The 20,900-nt window shown below is 36.1% G+C and overlaps 2 protein-coding genes across 4 annotated transcripts in view; one reads left to right on the top strand and one right to left on the bottom strand.

Moving 5' to 3' along the window:
- LOC139980687 (interstitial collagenase-like) overlaps positions 1 to 20,900 on the top strand; it is a 145,888-nt gene that overhangs the window by 1,236 nt on the left and 123,752 nt on the right. The gene's annotated exons all lie outside the window — the stretch shown is intronic.
- LOC139980691 (neuropeptides capa receptor-like) overlaps positions 3,409 to 20,900 on the bottom strand; it is a 103,250-nt gene continuing 85,758 nt past the window's right edge. For all 3 annotated transcript variants that reach the window (XM_071992524.1, XM_071992523.1, XM_071992525.1), the window contains one exon: positions 3,409 to 7,673. In XM_071992524.1, the coding sequence (XP_071848625.1) occupies positions 6,250 to 7,392 (1,143 nt within the window). In that variant the 5' untranslated portion in view covers positions 7,393 to 7,673 and the 3' untranslated portion in view covers positions 3,409 to 6,249. The remainder of the gene's footprint in view (positions 7,674 to 20,900) is intronic.

Here is a 20,900-nt window from a genome sequence, read left to right as displayed (position 1 = left end):
TTTGCAGAAGTTCATTGTGTTTAACATTGCACTAGTTTCAACTTTCTGCATCACTATACATAATTAAGTTCATATACCACCATGATATAGAAATGTTTAATCCTCAAAAGATGCAACATAACTGTCAAAGATGACATCAATTGAATGAGATATATGGACATCATCATCATCATGGCAATTGCAGAGCTGAAGAATGAAGATCTATCCTCTCCTGCAAGTGCACTTCCCTTACATCTGCAGAGGACAATACAATATGGACTACAAAAATAAAACAAAAAGAAGCAAAAAGAGGAAAAAAATGTGGATTTGATGAAACCTTTGTTCAGAGTATGTTGACAGATTAGCAAAAGTTAATGTATCACACATCTGTTAGAAATCAATCATAACAACATTTGATTAAAAGAACATTAGAGAAGTTCATGCATATGATCATGATTGATATCATCACAGACTTAATGTAATTGTACTTTCATAATATGTCAAGTACACCTCAGGACTGGAGAATGAAGAAGAGTTCATAATAAAGACAAGGATATTTTACCCCAAAACTACAGTTTAAGACTGATAAAGACATTAAACTTAGAGCAATCCTATGTTGTAACTTATGAACATAATGTGTCACCTGGCATGCAATTAACTAACAATTTGATGTTAGTACTGCCATAAGTGTAATTTATACTGTGCATATAGGTTTACTATGGTAATCCAAGCTGTTGTAGCTCATGTATTGTAGGTAGTGTGAATCGGGGCACTGTGAAATGCCTGGGCAGCAATTTTGACCGATTGTCAAGTAAAGTTCGCAAATTATTATGTATCTAACTTCTGCAATGTGTTACCTATAGCCTACATACTTAACTTATTTATAAATAAATTCTGATGAAACCCCTGGGCGATATCTGTAAAACTATTTTCATATATAATTTTGCTGTTTTGGTATTGTGCTGTTTGTAAGGTAAGGTACTCCATATTTTAGTGCTGCAGGGAAAGGTCTTTTTGAGAAATTCAGATTAAAAAATACACATGTTCAGCTTCTACATGTCAAAGATGAGACATCTTTGTTAAAATAGAAAACCACAACATCCCCTCTTTCTCGTATCAGACAGACAAAGTTGTGCTATAAAGTAATTAGCACCAAAAATAGGAAAACTGTTAATGGCATATTTTTCAGGAAAAAGTAGCCTATATATCCCCACTTGATTTAGAAAATTAAGATACTTATGTATACAATGGGTGCAACAGCTTGCACTTCCTTGTCAAGTTGTATGACAGTGTACACATTATACTTCATATAGGCATATATTCCTAGAAAACAAGCTACCCTATCGTATTCCAGCTAGTTCCCTTTGCAGTTTGAGTTGTTACAAGCTCAGAATTTTGTACTTTCATGTCTTGGCACTTTCTTTGTGGCAACTAAAGCTATATAACTATAAACTTCCTTTTATATCATTGGCTAACACTGGGCTTATATATACAGATCATATATGAGTCAGTTTGAATTGTGTAATATGACCCATCATCCAGATGTTTACTGAAAGCACTTTATGAACAAATGACCCCTTTCTATTATCAAGCCTGAGATACTATGAGCTAGTTTTATAGTCATTCTAGTTTGTCCAAAATGGTATTTACCAAGTCTCAGAGAGCTGGACTTTTCCCAAGTCTTTGTTTTAATTAAATTTTTTATTTTGTTTCTTGTGGGCGACGTGTTGTAGGTTGCGGGTGATATATCTTAGAAGAATGGTCACTGGAGTGTGAAGAACACAAGTATCTGACAAGTTTGGTCAGCCCTGGGTCTTATGTCATTCAAAGTGAAATCTAGCCAGTGCGGAATATTATTGCGAGTCTTTTCTCAAAATGCTCATTTACAGTTCAGAAGATTAGAGAGAACTTTCTGCATTGTGCATTGTCTATCTGTATATATGTGGATATGTATCCAATCATAGATAGGCGATATATATAGCACAGCTGCATCTGATGGGAACAGTAACTTTTGTGGATGAGACTTTTATATCTGCATGTTAAAGTTATGTAATGGTTTTATTGTAATTAATTGTCCCATTTTACACGATTTGATATTCTTTTCAGTAAATTATGCATAGTGTGGAATGGAATATATGGCTTTGCAATAGTACTTAAATGTACCTTACGCATTAACATGTTGACTCATGCAAGGCATAGGCCTACAATATAAATATATCTATTCAGTGTTCACACACTAACAAACACGCACACTAACACACACTTGCTGATTCATCAGTAAGTCAAGCAGAACTACCACAAGTGAACCAACTTGGACAATAGCAATTCCCTGGTCCATTGTTCTCTATTGTTTGCAGTGTCATGACACACAATAGAAGAGCAATTTTCAGCTGTTTGGGTTTTCTTCAAGGAATAGAAGAAGGATGTTATCAGTTCAAGGCCAGCAAAGAACTTAATTTCAGGGTGCATGCTTTTATTAGTTGTATATATGGGGTCCTGTGTATGAAGGGTATAAGTATATATAGGTTTCTATAGGAATGAGATTAATGGTGGACCATGCATGATCAAATTGCTATACTCTGTAGTAAAGTGAAGACTATACATGTATATAATGTGACTTCCGTGAGTTAATGAATAAGTCACTGGTCGCCCAGGCTAATAGCCAGAGTAACAGATTCACGGGGGAGGGGGGGGGGGAGACACATCAATGCAGGAGGATTAATGGCCATCCTGGGGGAGGGGTCTAAGGGAAGGGGGAAATTTTTGCTTATATCTCAGGGGGCTTAGAAAGTGCATTCTTTTCCATCTTTTTTCCTACATTTATATTCCATTTTTCTGTTGGTAAACAACCTTACCATTTTTCTTTTATTGAGCTATGTATTTTGAAAAATAATGATTTTTTTTGGGTGGGGGAATGCACCCACCCCCCCCCCCATGGCTACATGCCTGTGGTTGCCCATGGATACAAAGTTTCAAAATGGAATGCTATCGATGTTACAAAATAGGCTAATATATTGTAGTGTGCTAGCACAGTATGGGAGTATTCGAAGCAGGTCCAGAATTATAGGAAATTACCAGAAAGATCAACATTTTGAAGAGTTAATCTTGGATATATCTGTTTCTACGACATAATAACAAATCATATCCATTTCTTCCGTACATCATATTTAGCGTTATATTTTTCCTCCCAATTTATATATCCAGTGCGTAACGCTAATACTAGTTAAAAACTAATCTTGGCTTCGCACAGTGTGTAGAATTTCTACAAGAAATTTAGGTCAGCATCCACTATTAGACGTACATCTATAATCCCCCAAATTCTGTTCCCAGATTTTCTCCACATATGAAAGACTAAAAACAAAAGGATAATTGGGGGGGGGGGGTGACTTTAAGCTGAACGAATGAAAGAAAACAATGAAATTCAGATGATTTGAGCTTTTGCTTAACTCTTTGTTCAAAAGATATAAAGATATATACACAAGTAATATAATTGTCGAGTGATGTGATCTTTCTAATATTTAAATGAATTTAATGAATTTCAAGTGAATATTATAGCCTATTCCTTCTGCTGTTTAATTGGATTAACATAATTCTCCCAAGTTCACATCAAAATATGGTAACAAACTGCATTCTAGTCTTGTGTGTAACCTAGAGAGATGCTTCTAAGGTAATTATGTGTACTTCTTTGAGTATGAAGTTATCGAGAAAACTGTTTTCCGGACAACTTAACCAAAAGCAGACAATTCTCAGATGAATCTTGAACTATCGAGAAGGAGGACAGGTCAAATCAGAATTGATTTCCAAGCATTTGACGACATGAAATATTAGAATACAAGTCCATTTCTTCCACATATGCAAAGAGTATATTCAATTTGTGTGATAAATATGCTATCCCATACATAGTGAATTCACTGCCAAGAGTTATTAAAGGGACACATGCAAAACCAACCATTATCTTTGATTTATATTAGAGAGATCTTTGTAAAACAGACTCTTCAAAAACAGCTAAAAAAAAAGAGGAAAAAAATCCATTTGTGAGATATCCTATCCTTTAATAGAAGTCTTATCTGTGAACTGTCATTTTGCAAATTTGTAAGGTCATAATTGACACTAGATTCTGAAAGGCTTTTACTTTCTCCTTGCTTATCTTTTTGATCTTTTCAAGGTAGAATGTTAGCTGAAATCCCCTGTTTTATCAGTAGGTATATACATTAGGAGCTGTAATGCTAAAAAGAGGTTCAGCATGTTCGATTTCAGTATTTTGGAAAACCTATCTTCATTACAGGAAATCGACCTTGTAATAAATACTCAAAAATGCAATAAAAATACCAAAAAAAGTGAAGCACTTGTGGCTCAGTGCTATCATATTTATTCTTGATCAAGTCTTCACCTTCGTGTGTGAAGAAATGATAATTTTTTTGTATCTCACAAAGTGGAGTAGTTGTCGTCAGGAGGAACATTTTCATAATATGTTAAGCTCTATTGCTCTACTGAGACCAATAATGATGGTTGATTTGTGTGTCCTTTAATTAATGTGGAAGACTGCCCTCTACTCCCCTACATGCATGAAGAAAGTGACTGTCAGACATTTAGTCCATGGAACCTTTGCTTTGAGAAGATCAATATAATACCTTTAATGCTAACATTTAATTATTCATTTATGCTATTAACAGATGTCAATTAGTGTCTTAAAACAATCAGCTTAATAGCAATTTCCATGGGTTTGAGAATATCACAGAAGGATCATAGTTTATGCAAGAACATTCATTTTTATATAGGGTACTTTTTTGAGACTGATCCCCTTTAATGTTAAACTTTTCATGACACCGACAGAAATTTGAGATCATAGTCAGTTTTGATCGTTATTTAAAGAAACTTCTCCAAACAGCTGTGACCGTCGTCTTCGACAAAGAGGCCGGGACATATTTACGACTCAAGTTGCGGCAAATAATTGCTCGCTTTTTTCGTGTGTTCTTGAAGTACGATTAAACTTTTTGACATAGATGAACAGTCTGTTAGTGCCTTCCCAATTACTTTATATCAACACTGTAACTTTTGACTTTTCTTTCATAAAGGCTCAAGTTATTGATCGCAATGTAAACGATACTCAGGCCTCGCGAATGGCCCATAAAAGTTGCGCCTTCATGGAGTAAATTGAACTAAAGATGAGAGCTGTTTTATCACCCTTACTTGGTTGTGCTACAGAGTTTGGTTCGCTTACATGTATACCTTAAATTTATAGTCATTACAAAAGTTTAAAAAATTGTTCCCTTCTCATAATCAGTTTACAAACACAGTTAGGTATGTTAGTGTAAGGAAGTTTTCAAAAAACAACATACATTCATGGTTGAAGTCGGAAAGTTTTAACACGGTCAGAGAACATTTTCATCTTCTAAAGGAGTAAGCTAATTGTGGATGTATTAATACCACATGTCTTTCATGACTATAGAAGCCAGGAAATACTGCGAGACAGTTTATGGTTGAAATGTGATATTATAAAACACTACAGGCTTATAGTGGACTGTATACCTCCATTTGCAAAGAGTCTTTCTGAATGCCCAGGACATTTTAATAAACTTCTTTTTTTTTTGCTTTAGAAATTATTTTGCTTCTTTTTACATGATTTACTAAGAATCAGATTAGGAATACTTTCCAAATCATAAGAATTTATACAAATTTACTGTCCCCTTCTTGATTCTCTCATACATTTAAGACCTCAATCCTCAGAAAATGTAAAGTATCATTTGCTGGGCAAATTTTTCAGGATGTCTCCTTTTCCGTGTGTCCCCTTTGGACCACCACCTCTTACTTTTTGGATGTTCACAAGAAGCAAATTTGGTTGCCCGACAAGATGAAGCTAAGCAAACAAGGGATGACCGATATGTACTATGTAGGAGAGATGTGTAGGTTCGGTGAATAGAACACCTGCAGCTTTGGGCCAGTAAAATTCTCATGCTCCAGGTGGAACATTGGCCTCTACCGCTATTGTTGTTTTCTTTTCAGTATCTCGAAAATGATTTGGGTGGATACCAGTCATTTCATATTTTGAATTGTTTCGAGGGCATTCAATTACAAAGCGATCTGAATTGTATGTAAACAAATATAGTCCACCAATGGACAGCCTTAAAAGCTGATTTTTTGGTCATCCGGATAGTAATTTAATCTTCTCGTTTTAAAAATTTGCAGTGATACACTCGTACTTTTCACGAGGAGAGAGGCGATTGTTAAACCCCCTGCAGGGGGTCGGTATTTGTTGTGTGCATCATAAGGTCAGTCGTCCACTGCGGTAGACTTTGTCGATCTCGGTCGACGTACGGTCATGTAACCGGCGCCCTCTTTCTTACAGCAATTGGCAGCGTTGTAAAACGACCGACGATATTGACTGTTTAGCAACATGTACACGATGGGGTTGATGGATGAGTTGAGCGCCACCATCACCTCGGAGGCAAAGTTCAGCTTGTTTCGTACTTCCTTCGATAAGAGATCTCCCAGGTGAACGGTGACTAGAAATATCAGTAATTGGGAAGGCACAAGTAGAACAAAGTGTACGATAGCGTTAATCAAAAGCATGCGGACCATCTGTTGTTTTCGCTTGGTCCTCTTGATGTTGACGTTGGCGTCGGTGGGGTCCGACCTCTGTTTATTCTCGGCATCTATCTTCTCTTTAAGCTGAAGGATAATTAGACTGTATAGAAATATGTTGACTACCATGGCGATGACGAAAATGAGGACAGTCAGAGTGGAGATGACGCCGAACATCGTCACGGCTACCCTGGTGTCGAATATCGAATTGCAGAAAGCGACCTCGGTCGGGAGGTCCTGGTATTCGTCATGGTGAGGCCAGTTCATGCAAAACTTTTGGAAATGCGACGATAATATACCGGAGACGGTGAACCCCACCACCATGCAGCTGAGCCAGATCCCGACCACGATCTTGAAGGTCCGTAAGACGTTATTGATCCCTCTGTAGTACATGGGCTTGCAGATGGCCCAGTACTTCTCCAGCGTCACGGCCGTGATGAGCAGTATAGAGACATGGTAGGTGATCCAGTTTGGACTACGGATCATGGCACATCCAAAAGAGGACCCTATGATGGACGTCCGGTCCGCCTTGACCGGGGACTTCTGCATGGCCACAAAGTTGATGAGCGGGCCCGTGCAGAGGAAGATGATATCTGCCACGGCCAAGTTGCCGAGGTAGACGTTGGTTATCGTTCTCATGCACTCCATTTTGAAAATGACAAACAGGAGAAAGATGTTGCTCATGAGTCCGAAGACGATTATAAACGGCATGATGATAGAGAAGATGATCCTCTCAGTCGGATAATAAATGTAATGGTGCATAGCCTCGACCGTTACGTTCATATGAAGGTCAGAACTCGTGCAGACGTCGGTGACAGAATCGTCCTCCATCTTGGTAGTATATCAGCCGGAGAGGACGAGTCTTGTAGCCTTTCAAAAAGATGGGTCTGTGGCAGTAGAGAACAGACCTCCGCCTCACTCTTGGAAGAATATAAAATGGTCGGTCTTCTCAGGATATGAGCTTCTAACCAAAAAGTTTGTGCGACTACCTGGAGCAGCACCACACTGTACTCGGCTTCATCTCAATGTCTATACGGTTAAAGGTTGGTCTAAATCTTTGGTTAAACCGATCTGCAGCCTCGGTTTGTTTGTGTTGTTCCTTTGGTTGAAATCTATGAGGAGAAAAGAGGAAAACATTAAAATAACTACATACTGTATATACATACTGTACCAATCAGTTGAATTGAAAGGATGTACCTATGGTTGGAAGGGGTAGGGTGGGGTGGGGTAAGATGAGGAATAGGACTTCAGTAAAGCTAAGTATATTATACTTAGTTCAGAATGCATATATGTTAGGGTGATTATCTCCGTTCGCACTGTATATAAATTTGGAGTATTTTTTTTTGATGGAAATACAACTTTGAAGTAACCACTGCTTTTCCTTGCTAGGTCAAAGGTCACTTGAGGTCGACAGTAGTCAAAAGTCTGAGCACCTTGTTAACACAGTACTGTAAATACAAAAGTAGAGCTTTTGTGAAATTTATATCCCTTAGCAGTTATAGCCCCATATATGTTAGTAAGTAAAAACAAATGTCATTTGAGGTAAATCAGCAGAGGTCAGTCTGATTCTATGACCTTGTAAACATGTTACCTCCATGCACAGTAAAAGTTTAAAAATGATAATTTAACCTTTGGTTCAGCATATCCAAATGTTAACGTGAGTACAAAAACCTCATTGTTTTGGTATAGGTCAAAGGTTATTGCAGGTCTACAAAAGTTGTAGTTTGTGAACCTTGTAGATCTATCAGAGATCGTGCTAGCTCATATTTTCTGAAAACCTTTTAAACATTATAAACCCCAAAAGAAAGCATGGGCAAATTTTACTACATGGAATTTGAATCCATTTATTATGCACTGTCATACTGTATTGTAGAGGTCAAAGTTCATTTGATGTCACTAAAGGCAAAAAGTTTGAATGCCACATAATTCAAACTGGGCATGTGGATCCTCTGACATAGTAGTAACAAGAATTCTAATTTTTTTTTTTTGGAGGTCAACGGTCAGTCAGTGTCAACAGAGGTCTAAGTATGTCAACCTTGTGAACAAGATTCCTCCAAATGTATATAAGTTAATGCATGGGTGATGTTGATATATAAATCCCTGTGAATACAAGAAACTGGCCAAACTTGATCACTTGAAATCAGCAAATTAATGCAGTTTCAATTGATCAATTTTTCTCATCTACAGGTTGAAAGTTAACTGTTTTTGTTTCCCATTAAATATCCTTGTATGATAAATGTCCGGTAGTCATTGTAAGCCATTTGACCCTCTGAATAACCTGTCTGAATCACAGATCTAGTTCAGTAATAATTTACTTCATCTTCTGAACTTCTCTGCAACCTTTTTTCACCTTCACGATCGAGTGCTCTCGCTGATCGTTATACAGGTGAATCTGTCGATTCCCGTGGTTACCCACCGAAGACTAACTTGTTATTAAAGGCTTAAAGATACCGACAGTTAGCTATTTAGCGGAGAATCCGAGTTTTTTCTTGGATCATCAATGTGTACTTTGTCGAGTTGGCGTGGGTTTAATAGGTTACGTTGCTTTGGGGTATAAAGTCGTAAAAAGAAAAGGAATTAATTGGTTCATTTAAATCAGGTTTTGTACAGATCTTTATTTGGATCGAGGTACTATTTATTCAGATTAAGGAAACTCCCACCGAGTTCCAGACATCAGTCCAATTAATTTAAAGGTCCATCCTTTTAGTATTGCATTAAGAAAGGTTTGCATGTTAAAACACTGACTGAAATTTGTTGTTATTGTCTTGGATTGTATTATATTGACTTACAAATTAATCCCATCTGCTGACCGAAGAAAGGCTTAAGCTTAATTATTATAGAACTAAATGGCCAAATTACACTACTTTTTTGTGTGGAGTATGCTAATTATATTATACTAGTAATGATCACCTGGAGAAATAAGTTAATTCGATGAAAACGTTTGGCATTTGTATTTTCTTAACTTCTTGCTGATTATTTTTAGTAGTGTAAATTGGTCCGTGGTGAATTATTTCTTGAAGCATTGCCTCGAAGAGTGAAATTTAAATTCTTGCTCAATTATCTATATGTATGTATATATCCACAATAGATAATGAATACAAACTGGGGTCCTGATTCTTATATGCAAAGTAGGCTATTCTAGGCTACGGTTAAGACTTTACATTACAGAAACAAACTGAGTGATACTAAACTGTCTAAGTATGTGTACTCAGGACCACGAGGAGGTCGGGAGGGGGCCCCCCATAGTCCAAAAATGTTCCCATCAGTGGTTTTCATGTGAGCATGCAGCTGCCATGTATTTCATACATGGTAATATCACCCACACCACTGAACATTTGGTCTGACTTGATATCCTGGTCCTCTCCATCCTACCCCTCCCCCTCCCCTGGTCCCTTCCCTGTCCCCTCCCCAATCTCAAACCTGTTTTGGGGTTCCTGATACTAGGGAAGATGTTAGACTAAATCCAATTATCTATACTGCTTGAAAATCATTTAAAAAGGAGTCATGTTAGTTATTGATTATATACTTACTATAACAACATTATTATGGAACATTTCACCCTATATTGATACATGTTTTGATCATTTAAAGCAATTTAATCCAATGTCAGTATCTAGCTGTAAGCGAGAACGTAATTTTCATTAACATTGCATATTATTTTTAATCAATAAAGTAATTAAGTAATTACATAATTCATCGGTCAGTCAGTCATGTCAATTAATCAGTTAGTCAGTCAATCAGTTTAATACTCAGTCAATCAATCAATCAATCAATTAATTAATCAATCGATCAATTAATCAATCAATTTTATGACAAATAAATCTAACCCTACATCATCGAGTGCCATGTAATTCATGTTATTGCGTCATTTTTCACTGGCCAGTGTGGTAGTTAGTACTTACCAAAATAAGTATGCTATTTATATTGAAAGCCAGAGATGATCGCAAATAGCTATTAAACTTTTTCATCTGAATTTTTTAAACCAAATCTACAAGGCCTGTCTGCATGCACCGATCAGTTTCTTGAAAGTTCTTTGAAACTCGAGGAGCAACTTGCCAGGTGTTGTCGCGTTGTCATGTATACATTAAACAGAAAGGCCCCCCTCTGTTTTAAATTTTGTTCGTATCGGTACCGTGACTACGTAATTCAGTTTCTGTGAGAGGCCAGCGCTTCAAGCTTTATGTTTGTATTTTTATCTTTGGATTATAAGAGAGCTGGAATTGCCTGTGGAGTGTGGTGACCTTCATCTTATCCCATATCTAAGATCAATTAAAGAAACCCCTTAAAACAAAGGAGGCCACAGGATAGATAGATCCAGAGATTCGTATGATGTTATCATATATGCAACACCCCATGAGTGCAAGATGGAAGAATTATACATAAAGACAGTTTGGATATTTTTAGAATATATAAGTAAATACTTTTAAACTTTTGAAATGGAGAAAAGTAAGCCTTAGTCTAATAACTAGCTTAAATAATAGCTACACCAGTAGAGTAGGCAAACACATCCCAAGCTATATATATGGGGACTACAATTTAAGAAAGTTGTACAGAAATATTTCAGTTCCCCCTCCCTCATCCAAGTTGTGGTGGTTATACTGCTGTACATATGCCCCCATCTGACATAATATTATCATTTCCAACCACCACCTGCAACACAAAAAAAAAATAAAAAAATGAATGAATTAGCCACCAAGTACTCTTTTGAAAAAATAGAAAATGGAAAGAAATAAGATGTAATATGCAATGCTTTCACTTTTGTTTTGGATTTTTTTCTAACACTATGTTAAACTCAAACTTCTATACTGTATAACTTACCATAAATTTATAAACTTTAATAATTTTTCAATATTTGGAAAGATTGATATTGTGGTACCTGATTCATTAAATTTGTTCCTTTTTGCAACTGCTATATTATAACCTTACATTTGACACATTTTGTGTGTGTCTGTCTGTCTGTCTGTCTGTCTGTCCGTATCTGTCTTGCTTTACCCAATTACCTCACACCTGTATCCATCAATTCATTTTCTTTTTACACCTGACCAGCTTCACCCAAACCTTTCTACTATCTTTTTTTCTACCTTCTACAGCATTTTAAGCTAATATGTAAAAATATCACTAAGACCATAAATTTATACACGTTCAATATTTGGAAATTGTGACATTGGTTTATATTACTGTACTTCCTTGAATTTTTTTTAATTGACAAATATAATATATTCCATGCAACACATTTTGTGTGTGTGTGTCATATTTTACCCCCATAACCTCAAATCCATCCTTTAATTTTTTTTCTTTTTTTTACATCCAACCTTCACCCAAACCTATCCACTGCTATTTTTTTTCACCCATTTTTTCCCCGATCATTAGCAATATGTCTTTAGTCTGGTAAGGATAGAAGTCAGAAATTTCACCGAGCAATTAATATCATCTTATACAGCGCCGATAAACCCTGATTGCTATCTCGAAGGTGAAAAGGTTTTTGCTTAATTTCCCCAGAGCTGTAGTTTTGCTTGCTTTTAAACGTTGAAAAAAAAATTGATGATTTTCATGAGACGATGAGAAATAATTTACAAAATAGTGATGCAAATCTTTCTCCCTTGAAATTAAAAGGGTCGTTAAATTTAAAGTTCATACAATAGTATAACATTTGGCTGCGAAGGTTATTAAAACTATTGATTTTTGTCCCCTATAGGGATTTACATTGCATTGAGGTTCTTTTTGAGCAATTTAAGAGCTAGTGTACAAAGTGAGAGGAAAAGTTGATGAAAATAGAGGGCGGCAAACTTTGTACAAGTTGCACATGTACAGCTTTAAAGAGTTATTGTACTATTATTAAAGTTGATCTCTGAAACTCAAATTGCAATCAAGTGTAGGATAACAATATTTCAATAAATTGCTTAAAATGTTCATCTTGCAAAAACCTAGAAAAATAAGGTCCAAATCTGAAAATCTAAAAATCTAATGAAATAAAGTATGTATTATAAAGTGTTTGTAAGGAACCAATTGTTATTTTTCTTCTGTTTTCTTGAGCTAGGTACGAAGGGTAGAGGGGGATTGGGGGGGGGGGATTTTGATACCTCTTTGGTTAGAAATAACCAATAATTTTGTCATAGTTAGTGAGGTGGGAAGGAAGGGAAGGGGTGGGTGGGTGGATGGATGGATGGGTGGGGAGGAAGTAAATTGTGATGTCTCTTTGTTGGGAATGATACTGTGATGTGACATTTTAAGCGAGGTAATCCATCAGTGAAGTTTGATTAATAAATATTAACCTTATATCTCACGTGGGAGTACATGTATTGCATCAGGTTAACAGGTATGTTAGATCCATCCATTTACATATCTCCCATGTAGAGAAAAAGAAGAAAGAGCCCCTTCCTTCCCAGCGATAAATATTCTGCTAACTTTAATGGGATCATATTTGGCTATGAATATCTTTGTATCAATTGCATTGCGTGAATGACTCCAATGAATATAAAGTATCGTGTTTGAATTCACAGAGAGAATACAGATATCCGTGACTGGAATTTTAGGACGCATTTTATTCCGCCGTAGATAATAAACTTGAATATTTTGAGGCAATCAGAAAATTAAACTCGACTCGACTAACGTGCAGTTGTTTATATTCTGTGCGAGTTTTGATTAAATTTACGTAAATTTAATCATGGATGCTGATTACTTACAAATAAGATATGAATTAAATACAATTGGTTTTCCATTTCTTGAATCTGATTAGCCGGAGAAACAATTCAAGTCGGGGAAATGACGATTAACTTTGTAATAATTATTATTTAAAGGAAAAATGACGGTCCTTTTGAAAAAGGATAAAATAGATTTATAACGTCTCTTTGAAATCTCGTAAACCTAACGACGAATGTCTCCCTAACGATGAAAGATAATCATTTGTCATAGATGTGGTTGTCATTAATATTTTGTGAATTAATAAATTCTTACAGACATTTTCAGATATTGACGAGCAGCTGTGTCTGAGAGTGACAAGAGAGCAGGCGTGATGAAGAACGTACTCGGTCGTACTTGCCCGGCTGATTGATGGTGTAGTAGCGTAATGTTAGTCGAGAGAGAGAGATATTTATGACGAGACTTGTCTAACGTAGTGCACACATTTTCTATGAGAAATATAAAAGATCACCTTAGATCCCATGAGAATAATTATCCCCTAATCTGGCATGCTGGGTAAATGTATGCTGCTGGGGAAAATTCATTATTAAATGAAAATCAGCCTTGTTGTTAAGTGGTATATACTGGGTGACTGGAAGTGTGTGATATATATATATATATATATATATATATACATGAAAATCGTAATGAGTTGGAAAATCAAGAACAGTGAAAAAACTTTCAGCCTCCACCGGGATTCGAACCACGGGCCTTCCGCTCTGTACGCGGACACCCTAACCATATATATATATATATAGCCGACATATATGCATGTTGAAGCTAGCTAGGTTCCTCAACAGTGGGACCATATGCATGCTATAGTTATGGATTAGGTTCTAAGAAGATGCTTTTAGGATTGAAATTGGCCACAGGGCTATTGCTAGCTGCTTGAAATATATGAAACGTCCTTGAAAGTCTGACTCTGAGTGGAACATGTATGCAAGTGACCGTGAAATGTTGCCAGATGGCAAAATATCAAGGTATACTTAATAGTCTTTTATTGGTGAGTTATCGGGTCCCAGGCTACTTTCACATTACACGGTCGACCTTTTCTTGGTAGACTGAAGTAAATAATGCAAAAGGTTATGAAAGAAGATCATTAAATGCTAGGTAGTAAAAAATATGACTATATTCGGCTCAAATTTAGTCCTAAATGGACAGCTGTTTTAAAGGATAACTTTAAGAGTAGGTATGTATCACCTTTGGATATGTTTGTATTGTTTATCCATAATTGAACCCAGGTGTTGCCATAGATACAGATGGCTATGTATATATATATATATCAGAATAATTGTTATGCAATGATTTGCCAAGTCCTTGAATTAACTTTGCAGCCTATTTTATATTCGTCGTAACAGGGGCCAAATTTATCAAGAAACTATACGTTTGGGGGAAATATGCTGACAAACTCTCAATTATGCTCAGAAAACCAGTCAGGTAGTTTAGGCTACCTTCTCAGGTTCCACTTTATATCTGATCATTCAGAGTTGGTTTTAAAGAAATAATGCTATTCATAGAATGGTACTATGGATATATAGCATGTTTTAAATTTGTTAGATGATTTATGTTATATCAATGGAAATGTAAACCTCTCCGAATATTATCTGCTGAAATATTTGCGATGATCGATCCCACAATGTGCGTTCATTCATTTCATGCGAAAAATTAACACCTGTGATTCAAATGTAGAAATGACACTTTATAAACTTTAGAACATGTTGCTAGACGTGTAGGCTTCCACTATACTCTCTGCTATTAAAATTTACATATAATTTAGCTGTATTGTCTGATTACATTGATGGCCAGTTTTGATTTTCTGTAATTTCATTTTCCTTTTCCTTTTTTGGCTTGGTGACCCCAATTTTGACCTTACCGTGGTGATCCCCTCCAGTGGCAGATGAAGTGGCCTAGGGATGGGGTCTGCAAATGGAGTAGTCGGTGAAAACTTTTCATATGATTATTGGGTGGTTAGTTGTAAAATGGGGTTTTATTTTACAGTTCTAACTTTTGAAGTAATTTGAGGCTGACAAATTGTTTGCCACTTTCAGCCCCACAAAATTAAGCCAAAAAATTACATTTTTCTTCCAAAATTTGTTGGGGGCAATCCCTGTATGCTCACATTAAAATCAGTGTAATTCTAGAATATTTTTAAAGGTAATTAGGCAAGTAAAACTAACACAGCGTCCCTGTCCAGATTTTAATCAGCGGTTTCTCAGAAATGTCTCCATGAAGCCGAAATATCAGAACAAAAAAAAACATCTTCATTTAATAATAAACAAAGACAATGTCAATGATGTCCTACATCATCTACCCTGCACCCTACCAAGTTTGAACTTGTTCTTTATTGTAAAAATAACCTACCTTACTGAGACAACCGTGCACACCCACGCTTACATGTAAATTGGCAACCTCTGTCTTAGTTTTTCAATAGACTATATAAATGTCTTTATTATTTATGTTTTAACTATGTGCATGATTGTGTACCACCCATTGCATTGTCAACAGCAGGTCGTGTTTTGTTAATTATAAGACGACCGAGGTTTATTTTTTCTTTCGCCAGAGCTAAATATAAAAGATAGCTCCTGCATTGACATTTGCCATTTACCTAGTGGTATTATCAGGTACTTTATTGACTGAAAACGAATGAATAAGGAAGGTTGCATGGAAATAAATCTGTTTCTAAAAACTCCACCAAGTACAATGTATTTTAGGTATTTAGAACCTTCACAGGTTGGTACATGGTAAATCACAAAGTATTTAATTTACATTAAATGTTTGGGGACACAGACATTTATGTTCATTGAACCATGATGAAACAAAATGGATAAAAATAGTCTGGTTCATTCAAATGTTTTAACTTAAACCATCTATCTGATCTATTCAAGGCAAAAACAAACATTGCTCTGGTCACAATAAGTTATGGCAATTTTACAACACAAATATTTTGTACTGCACTGAACCCTTTAATTTAATTTGTCCAAAAAGGGTCAACGTACATATCAGCAATGAAATTATAAAGCTAGAAGACTAGAAGAAGTAACATACTACCACTGTACTATATTATGTCCATCTTTGTCAACTTGCAGGGGTCCAACTCCATGCCACCCATAGGAGGTCCCATAGGAGAATTTTGTGGTGTATTGGGGTGTGTGTGTGTGAGGGAATACTGGGGTACTCAGAGGCAGATCTGCAAAGTAATTGCTGTATTTCTATAAAAAACCAAACAAGTCCATCAAAATTTTACTGACATATAGATGTAGAACAAGTCTGAGAGTGCCATCTCGGGCCAAAGTTATTCTTACCAAAAGTTTGCTGATCGACCTCAACATGGTTGTGCTGAGGTAATTGGGGAGTTGGGGGAGGGGGATTGTAAGGGGGGTGTCTAAGTGTAAATTTCCTCATTGTTCCTAGGGATCTGTAGATGGATAAAAGGTTTGCAAGCTATGGTACATGCTGACTGGAAACCTCTCTTTTCATAAAAAGTTTCGAGTTGGTTGATCAAGTTGGTAGATTAAAACTGATGGAAATTCTTGAGGTATCCAATCATCTGTTAATGTGACAACATACAACTTGTGATTGCTCTCAGGTGTTTGCTTAGGGGTGGGGTTGAAGTTGGTGCAGAAAATTTTTTAAAGATTTGTTCTGGTATTCCCTCGGTCAGCCATCCATAGATTTGTTTCTAATTTGGATGGATCATTGAATATGGAATTATCATTAACCACCTTTGGCCTAAGTGGTATGCTAACCCATACAGCCCATGCATATACTGTACATTACTTCCAAACACTGTACCAAAATCTTTATCCAGTTCAAATAAGATACCAAATATCAGTCATGGCGATGGAAAAATTGTTGCCCAAACATTTTCGTGCAGGTTTGTCGAGCTTCTTGCAAAAAACTGGCCTCTTTATAAGTTTTAACAGAAATCCCTTACGATCCATAGAATGATTCTGTAAGGGAAATAATTTATGGCCCAAGAGATTAACCTCTTCATGATTAAGAAAGAGAAAAAAAAAAGCATCTTGAATTGAATTTGTATGAGATACAGTAGTTTTTGTTTTTATAATTGCACTTTTTATTTGATGTGATCAGCTAATATATCTTCTGTTTAGATAATCAGTTTTTGTTTTTGGTAAAAGAGGCGGTAAGGAGTGTTCAAGATGAATGCCAGCTCTTCTATATTTCTAATATGCTAATGTTTATAGTTAAATGTGCTATTCTGCATAATTTAGACAATTTTTAATTATAGTTCTTTGGCCATTCCTAAGGGTTGAGATACTTCCAATAAGCTTACTTTTTGTAAACTATTTTTTCATACTCAGCATGCAGACTAAACATATATATAGGGATGCAATACTTTATGGCCATTTAAATCATAGAAGTCAAGAATTGTACAAATTAATGGAGTGGTTAACTTAAAGTGGAGATGTTTCCTTCTGAAGTGTGATGTTTCTCTATATCAGCAACTGTTGGGGGAGGAAGGGGGAACATATTATGTGATCGCTAGCTATTTCAATCATTGGCCACTCACCCCTCATTTCAGCCCTTACGCACCCCTCACTCATCCCACATGCATCTCTCATTCACCCTACCTAAATTGCATATCAAATAATATGTCTTTGATGCCAGTAAATTTCTGTCGTTGTACATTCAGAAGAGCTCTGCGAATCAGAACAAATATCAGTAATTTATGCACAGACGGAAAGACATATCAATTCCAAGCTGTGACACAAATTCTCACACTTGAATCATCCAAAATATTATGAGTTATCAATTTGATCTGTGACTCATAGCTGCTGTATTATAAGTTAAAACCTGGGAAGTCCACACCTACAAACTGCATTGTAAATCCGCTACACTGATGTGGAATTGGAGTGACTTGCTTCAAGCAAATTTATAAAAGAACTCCGTATTCGCCAACGTCTTGTCCGGTGACAAATCTCAACCAATCAGAATCATTTTTAGCCCTTTCTGAGATATAACCTTCTGTATCATCTCTCCAAAACCGATTCAAGGAAAACTTGATAGTCAATATACCAAAGGAGATGAACAATGCTGTTCACACCGCACTCTAAACTGGGTTACCATATAAGTTTATTGTGCAAACTAAAGAGGGAAGTTTTCTTAAATGGATAGAATGAGTATTTCTCTTTAACCCACCAACCCCCTCCTACCCCCCTTCCCCCACCCCATCCATCAAGTCCGGTCATAAACATTGGATATGAGAAATTATAAATGATTAGAAAGATACTCTTTAACAAATCATTTTCCGTTTCAAGCTAAGGAAACATTGAAGAAAGTCTTAGTAGTGAAAGAGCATCGAACTTGAACTTCAGCTTGTAACTACTGCATCGGAATGGGTGAAAGAATGTGATATGTTCAGGATTAACAAACCTGGCTGGGACGGGAGGGGGGGGGGGCAAAGAGTGATCAATTTGATTCTGTTTCATACATAATTTAAGGAAAATATTTATAAACCACCCAAAACCTCTTAAAATTGTGATGTTTCAATACTGATGATATATTTTGATGCACACTGCTTACAGTACACTCATGCACATATAAAATACAGACACAAGCCCGATCATCCCCTCAAAGTATAGTGATAGGAAAGAAAAAACATCAAAACTAAAACGAAAACCCTGAAATCCCCTGTTCATTCACAATTCAGAAAGTTTACAGCTGTTTTGATATCAACATGATGTCATTCTTTCTATGTCTCTCTCCACATCTCTCTCTCTTTCACATTAATAATCAACTGACTAATTTAGTATCCTTTTATAATGTACACCCAGCTGTACCCTTGTGTGTGATTAAAATAGTTGCCAACTCCCTATAGAGAACCCTTGTGTAATAAATTTTCATATATTTACTAAGGATGCTTTGTGTATCCATGTAAATGTTCACTAATACCTGCAGTAAAAAGAATGAAATAATTGTTTTACATCCGTTACCACCTCTTTATCCAAGCAGTTATTTTAATTGGTTTCCAGTTTTAGAAATCTGACAGGGTAAGACCATGGTTCCTATCCTGTTGATCTCTCCCTGTCTCCCTACCATACCTTACTATTAAAATATATATATATTTTTTGTTTCAGTAATAATGTTCTCACTCATCCTCATCTAAATTCCCTGAATAGTTTCAATTTCTTTCTCTGTCTTTGTTCAAGGACTTAAAAGTAGGAGAGGTCACAGAATTTTTTTTTTGTTCTTTACTATTTCGTCATCGTCGTTAGTTATTTTTGTTTCTGTATTATAAAATTGGCCCTCGTCTCTTAATGGCGCCCGACATGCACATCACCAGAATCTTGTCACCCCTAATATATTGTCATTAATATGACTTATTGCTGGAATCTCTAATTCAGTATGGAATACTAAATCATGTAATTACTTAAAGCTGCATAATTTCAACAAGGTATTACAAATTAAGACCAGAGAAAATTCCATAAAGAAATTCTCTGACATGCATGAAGTACCCTGGCTGTATGGGACTCCGCTGTTATTAGATGGGTGGAAATGCATATAATTGGCCTACCTTTATGTCACATGTGAGAGGTGAAGTTTGGGGGGGGTGTTGGGTGGAGGAGGGTGTTGAGTGGAGGGGTGTGTGGGTAGATGAATACACATATAGCAGGAATGTATATGATGATGATAGAAAATGTACCTTTCCCTGTTTACACTGTTTGTTCCCAATTGTTTGCATTGACAATTAACAGGCAAATGTAATTATATTTCATTTTGTTCTTCTTTTTCTTTCTTTGTTTTATGTGGTACGTAGAAAGAGCATGAAATGTACCATTGGAAAATGAAGGAACTGAAATCAGTTTTTGAATTATCTAAAGTTTTCTTTTTGAAGGCTTTCATTATTTTAATTCCTCCGAAATTTTGTTAAGCTATCAAGTACTAAAAAATTTTCAAAAAATACCCCATACCTGGGCTGGAGGTGCTAATGATCCAAGTTTAGGTACAGACATTTGAGGTGTATCCCCCAATTAGACAAGTAAATTGACTTGAATTTTGAGAAATGCTTTGAGGGTGAGAGTAATTGCATTTTCTTGAAGTATCAACATGTGTGACCATTATTAGGTTTTCTAGCATATTTGGGGGTAAAATGCTAAAATGGTCACAGTTATTGTAAACATTGAGGCGTATAGTTTCAACATATATCTCTATCAATTTTTATCAGAAAACTTTATGCGCCAAATGTTGTTACCATTACAGTTGAGTACGAATGTCTTCCAGCGAAGTTCGGTACCGGCGAGGATAGCACCTGTGTATATCGCTCAAAAATCCATTTTGTACTTTTTTTGCTTATTTTTTTCTTTTGCTTAATATTTCCTTTTTTTAAAATTAACTGCCAGACTAAGCCCTTCTGTGTGTCCTCTGCCAAAGCCGAAAGTGATCATAGACCTTCAAATCGATCTGAAATATGTCATTGTCAACTGACAATTCAACATGAAATAATTTAAAGACGTCACAAGACAAGAGAAGAAAAAACATTTTGTTGCAAAGTACATTTTAAGTGGCAACAGACTGCTCAGTGTCTGGTGATTACTTTATTAGGTGCTCAAGCCGTAAAATAATGCATCTTCCTTCAAAAAGTCGACTTAACAACCAGTTTTGGAATCTTCCTGCCATAAATTCTTCGCGCTAGAAATTTC

Source organism: Apostichopus japonicus, chromosome 15, assembly GCF_037975245.1.
Source record: "Apostichopus japonicus isolate 1M-3 chromosome 15, ASM3797524v1, whole genome shotgun sequence".
Classification (NCBI taxonomy): Eukaryota; Metazoa; Echinodermata; class Holothuroidea; order Aspidochirotida; family Stichopodidae; genus Apostichopus; species Apostichopus japonicus.
Note: the sequence above shows the minus strand (reverse complement) of the source record. Positions and strands in the feature narration are given on the sequence as shown.